Raw genomic sequence first — 6,000 nt, forward strand, 5'->3', positions numbered from 1 at the left:
GCATGTGGGTACAAAATTCTAATTCGTTTAAGTTATTGGGTCCTAAATTAATAATTTATACATATTCAATAGTAATTTTTTCAAGAAAAATACAGAGTTTGGACCAAGTTACTGGGTTCGGCCGAACCCGCAAGTCCTATGCTAGTTCCACCCCTGCCAACAATCTAGCTTAGCGTACGTCGTAGGCCTTCAATTGGCGGAAAGTAATCACTCGCAAGTTAGTCGCACTACCTCACTTGCCCTTTCAAGACATCTCAGGAAGGCGCCTTATGACCGTTATCAAAGCCAAGTTCGTGGATTCCATTCTCAGGAACAATATGATGTGTCTGGCAAGTGTCGGGGAGCTATTGTAAGGTAACACCAATATCCTGTCTATCGCAAGGCCCATGAGATGGGCCAGAGATGGCTTGGGTTGGAGTCATGGTCGATCATCACGCTTGCTTGATGAGTTTGATTAAGAAATAAGATTGCGTCCTTGCTATCCTGAACTGGGGATAGCTCGGGTCAAAGCCATAGTCCAAATTGCACTTGTTCGGTGGGTTTAATTAAGAAATAAGGTTGTGCTCTTGCTTTCAGCTATAGCTTTTGTCATGAGCATTTGCACCTTACAAGTGGTATGCTGCTTATTTTGGTTTATCACAAAACAAGTTGTATTCACATCTTTAAACTCACACTTGAACAGAAAAACCTCAATTTGACTATTGAAAAACACGTCAATTTGAATAACAGAACAAACTCCATATTGGGAAACTTAACCTTCTTCAGAAGGTTCCTGCACAGTTTGAATTAACTTCTTGTTGGTGCGAGTATGATAACATCCAGATCTCCAACAAAAGCCAATGGAAGAAAACACAAACTTAACTAAATCATAAGATCTAAAACAGCATACTCTAGTGACATAATTCTTAGTCATTGCAATCTTCAAGAGAAACAGGTTAAAACTTTTCCAAAATAAGGGTAGAAAGAAGACCAACATCAACATAGAAGTCAACATCAAAAAACAGAAATAAGGCTAAACAACCAACATAAATGATCTTAAGTTACTACATTCATGCAGAGACGCTATCCGCTCATTCAGCTGACAGCTTTCGGCGCTTGTACTTCACCATTACTTCGCCTTTGACACCGACAACCATAGCGTTCCAGTCAATTTCAGGGAAAGGCGAGATCAGTTCAAACTCGAAATTTCTCAGCAAGTGACTCCATATTGCTTTTATCTGCAGATAAGCAAATGGTTCCCCCAGACAACCATGCCTGCCTCCACCAAAAGAAATATATGAGAATGCTCCTGCAGCCTTATCTTCCTCTCTACCGGGAGCGAACCTATCAGGGTCATAAGTATCTGGATTCTTGTAGATATGTGGCAGCCTGTTTGCAAAAGCAGGCGATGTTGCAACAATATGGCCCTTAGGAATGTCATACTCTTTTCCTTCTCGGGTTGTAACACTGAAATCACTATGCGAAGTACGTAGAAGCATTATCAGTGGAGGATGGAGTCTTAGGGCTTCCTTTATGCATCTGTAGAGGACTTCCATCTCGGAAAGGATGTCATGATCGACCTTATCCCCATGCTTTTTCATCAGATTCTTCTGCTCGCCTACAACGGAAGACATGTAATTGTTGTTGCACAGGAGGTACGCCCCTGTCCAAGTGGAGGTGATGGAACTGGTGTGCTGCCCAGCGAAAAGAGCAGCGATTAGAAGACCTGTGATCTCAGACTCTGTAGTCGACCGTCCATCTTTGTACTTTGAGTCGATAAAGCATTGTAACATATCATTCTCTGCCTTGCCTGTACGTAGCGGTGTCAAAATTAACCTATGAAAACATGATACAGCTCAATCCGCCCATTTATGGGCTGATATGCAACCCAAATTGACCCACAAGAAATCTTGTCAAAATATTTTTAAAAAGACATTATTTTACTTGATATGTTATATATAGCAATGATAAAGATTTTTTTATTAGGTACTTTAAATTATAAAAGGACAAAAAAAGAAATTAAAACTTACTAGTAAGAATTGGGCATGGTTGGATTATAACCCCTTTTTAGCCCATTTTAGCCCAAGTAACTTTTGGGCGGGTCAATAACCTGCCCATTTTAACCCGCCCAAATTCAGCCCAACCCGCCTATTTGACAACCTTAGGCCTTACCTGTACGTTTTCGAGAATTTATGATGGTTGCAAAGATCTCCGCGAGCTTCTTCCGGGCATTGTCACGTCGGCGATGAGCTGGAATCGGAAGGTAGGGAAAGATAACACTGATTGGAAGCATCCCATTATCCAGGTCATGGAAGAGAGCAGACACATCGTCGAAGAGTTTATTGCGAACCTCTTCACCCAACAGACATCTACTAGCTGTCAGTATGATAAGATGCTCCAATTCATACTTTAAGTCCACTTCACCGCTATCACCCCATTTGGAGAAGTACTCCTGCATTTGTCAAAAGAAAGAACAACAAAGCCTTTAGATCTTACAGTAAGAAATGGCAGCATGCATTTCCTACTAGGCCAAGGATCTGGCAGGAGATTCTTATTCTTTTTTACTTAAGTACCAAAAGCTATGTTGCTCCACTCTCCAAAAATATTACTGCACCCGTGTCGGATCCTTCAAAAAGCACTACTTTTGGAGGATTCAACATGCATGCAACAGAATTTTTGGAGAGTCCGAGGAACATAGCTCAAAAGAGTAAAACAAGTGATTACCAAACAAAAACAATCACAAGGAAAACAATGAAAAGAAAAGGGGGAAAAGAAAGAAATATCCAAGAACGTAAGAGAGTTTCTTATATCCACGGACAACAACAACAACAACAACATATCCAGTGTGGGGAGGGTAGGATTTATGCAGACCTTACCCCTACCTTTGTGATCTTAGATCCAAGGACATTATCCTAAATAAGGCAACCGATATAAACATTTTCTTATTTAATTAAGAGTGACACGGGTCAAATTATCTTGAGAAGCACAATTTGGTCACATAGACAAGTACCCATTTTCAGATACTATCACTGCTTTCAGATAAAATACGCATATTCAGTCAGATCTCTCTATAACAACCATCCTCCATAACAACATATCACTATTACAGCCAACTTTTTCTAGAGCCCACTTTTCATAATATGTTACTCCCTCTGTCCCAATTTATGTAACACTCTTTCCTTATTAGTCCGTCCCAAAAAGAATGACAACATTCTATATTCAATAACAATTTAACTTTAAAATGACCCTTGATTCATAACCACACAAATATCTGTGACTTATTTTATCTTTTTTTCTTGAATTCCTTGCCGAGTCAAACATCATCACATAAATTGGGATGGAGGGAGTATGTCATATATATGTTCTATTATATGTTCTATCATAGCATTTTGGTATACCAACCAAAAGATATCTGGACTAAATGACACCATGTCCACTAAAACCATTCATGCAAGACTTAAATCTGAAGCAAACAATAATAATAAAAAAACAATAAATGTCATCACCCAATTCAAGAAAAGATAACATAAGATAAAATATGAGACTCTTTTTAGTACCTCAGCTTCCATAATCATCTGATCCACATATCCCTTCAACTTAGTAACCCTTAAAGACTCAGTAAAGAACCTAAACTGTTCTTGTCTAATTGTATAATCAACATCAAACACAACCCCAGGTCCAAATGTAGGCACATTGAACTGATAAACTTCTTGTTGACTAAGATCTGTTTCTGGGGCTTTAAAAAAATGTGCAGAAACTTCTGGACCAATAAAGAAAGTAATGTTCTTGTTCAGTAAATTCAAAGTGAACACACTTCCAAGCTTAGGGTACTCCTCTCTAAGCATAACTACTGGTCCTTTGAGAAATCTGATTAAACCACCAATTAATGGCCAAGATTTGATTACTGGTGGTAATCTTTTTTTAGATCTGGGCATAATTAGTGCTGATATGAGTTTTGCTACCAAAAAGGTGGCTGCTAATAGCAACCCCACATTCAAAATCTTGTTGTCACCTAACTCCATGGTTGAAAAAACCTGAAATTTAAAGAAAAAATTGAAACTTTAACATAAAGATTGAAACTTTACTGAAAAAAAAAAGGTGCAATTTAGAGAAAAGATTGAAACTTTATTCAAAAAAGCTGTAATTCAAGAAAAGATTGCAACTTTACTGGAAAAGACCTGAAATTTAAAGAAAAGATTGAAACTTTAACATAAAGATTGAGAATTTAACATCAAGATTAAAACCCCACATTGAGAATTTTGTTATCTGATAATTCCATAGCTATGGCTACAGAAAAAAAAAAGTGCGATTTAGAGAAAAAGATTGAAACTTTAACATAAAGATCTGAGATTTTGAAGCAATTATAAAAGAGAAAATTAGAGAGAAAGAGTAATGAGATACCTGAATGAAGAAGGATTAATGGAGAATTTTTCAGTACATAATGGAGGCGCAATTACTTGAGGTTATTAAGGATTTTTGCATTCTCTGTACTACTACTATTATAGCTGTAGATTCAGTCTACTAGTCCAGTGCTGACTATGCACATCTGTTTTATTTTTTTGTCTGACATGCACCAGAGTTTGAGTTTTTTTTTTAATTTTTTTTTTAATTACATACGGAGAGATTATAGCGTGAAAGTTCAGATAGCCAATCAACTGAATTATTAAAATCTTTACGTGAGAGTTTGAGTTGGGTCTAGATATTTGGGTATTTTTTTCCTACTTCCTTCTTACTAATTTTTTTTTTTGGATCAGTTTGCGCATCTTGATTAATTCTACGAGATAGTTGCTATCTTCTATTCCCTCCGTCCTAATTTGTACGAAGGTTGATCAGTTTAGGGAGTTAAATAACTTTTTCTTTAACTTAATTTTAAACATAGATTCTTTGAGTATTTTATAATAAAATTTACATATTTGAAAACTATATAAAAAGTACTATAAGTCGGATAATTAATAATTCATAATATATATAAAAAAATTAGAGAAAATCATAGTCAAATAAAGAGTTGTTTGACTCTTCAAAGTGATCAACTTTCAAACAAATTGAGACGGAGAGAATATGAAATAGAATCAGATAATTTTGTCACATTAAGGCTTGAACAAATAAGAAAAAATCACTAAAAAAAATATGTTGTATTTATTGATTTAATGTAATTATCAAATGCGAATAATTTACCTCATCAATTAATAAAAACACCGGCCAAAATTCAAGAACGATCCATCTTACTATAATAATAGATCTCTTCTAATGCTACCTACTACAAAGTGAATACTCCCTCCAATTCAATTTATGTGAACTTGTTTGATTGATCACGATTTAAAAAAAAAAAAAATTGTGGTGTTAAATAAGTCACATCCATTTTATGTGATTATATATTATTCTATAAAGGTAAATTGCTTTTTAATATAAAAAAAGATCATTCTTTTTTACATGGCCTAATAAAATAATAATTTCATAAATTGAAACGGAGAGATTAGAGTACTAGTTAATTCCTAACTAAGGATATAATAATAGAATTAAGAAATGATGACACGTGAGGAAACCATGGGCCTTCTCCTCAAGAACGCCATAAAAGTGTTGTGGTATATTTGCTAAATGACAAAACTCTTTTGTGATCGATATCATCGAGGAAACAGCCTACTAGTATGTCTTTTTACTACCACTACTATTTGGTTTTAGTGGGATAAGACGGAATATCTCTGAATAAATATATTAACATTAAAAAAAATTATATTTTCTATTGGTGGGTGTTTCAAAATAGATCTATTAAATATTTTGTTTGAGAAATTTCGATATTTTTAATTTGTTTAAAATGAGTATTTTGAATATGGTAAATTTAAATTTAATAGGAATTGTGAAAAAGAAATGTTTAACTAAAAATCAAGAATGTTTTGTGAAATCTTAAAGCAGGGGCGGAGTCAATAAGGACCAAGGGGTTCATCCGAACCAGTATTTTAAAAAGGCGAGGGCGTAAGACGGGGCATTTTACATTTGTCTCAGCAGGCGTAAGCCTCGAGGCAC

General features: G+C 35.5%; 1 protein-coding gene across 1 annotated transcript; it reads right to left on the reverse strand.

Moving 5' to 3' along the window:
• Window positions 1-840: 840 nt before the first annotated feature.
• Window positions 841-4,538, reverse strand: LOC132032918 (sterol 14-demethylase). Its single transcript, XM_059422722.1, has 4 exons — window positions 4,381-4,538; window positions 3,537-4,013; window positions 2,152-2,431; window positions 841-1,789 (listed from the first exon to the last, which is right to left on the reverse strand). Exons 2-4 carry the CDS (start codon window positions 3,999-4,001, stop codon window positions 1,071-1,073), a joined length of 1,464 nt encoding a protein of 487 aa, XP_059278705.1. The 5' UTR covers window positions 4,002-4,013; window positions 4,381-4,538; the 3' UTR covers window positions 841-1,070.
• Window positions 4,539-6,000: the final 1,462 nt, after the last annotated feature.

Source organism: Lycium ferocissimum, chromosome 10 (genome assembly GCF_029784015.1).
Source record: "Lycium ferocissimum isolate CSIRO_LF1 chromosome 10, AGI_CSIRO_Lferr_CH_V1, whole genome shotgun sequence".
Lineage (NCBI taxonomy): Eukaryota > Viridiplantae > Streptophyta > Magnoliopsida > Solanales > Solanaceae > Lycium > Lycium ferocissimum.

Coding starts and splice junctions, on each gene's coding strand:
- LOC132032918 (XM_059422722.1), bottom strand. CDS start 4,001: ATGGAGTTAGGTGACAACAAGATTTTGAATGTGGGGTTGCTATTAGCA. Junction 2,432..3,536: donor AGATGATTATGGAAGCTGAG/GTACTAAAAAGA, acceptor TGACAAATGCAG/GAGTACTTCTCCAAATGGGG. Junction 1,790..2,151: donor AAATTCTCGAAAACGTACAG/GTAAGGCCTAAG, acceptor CGCTACGTACAG/GCAAGGCAGAGAATGATATG.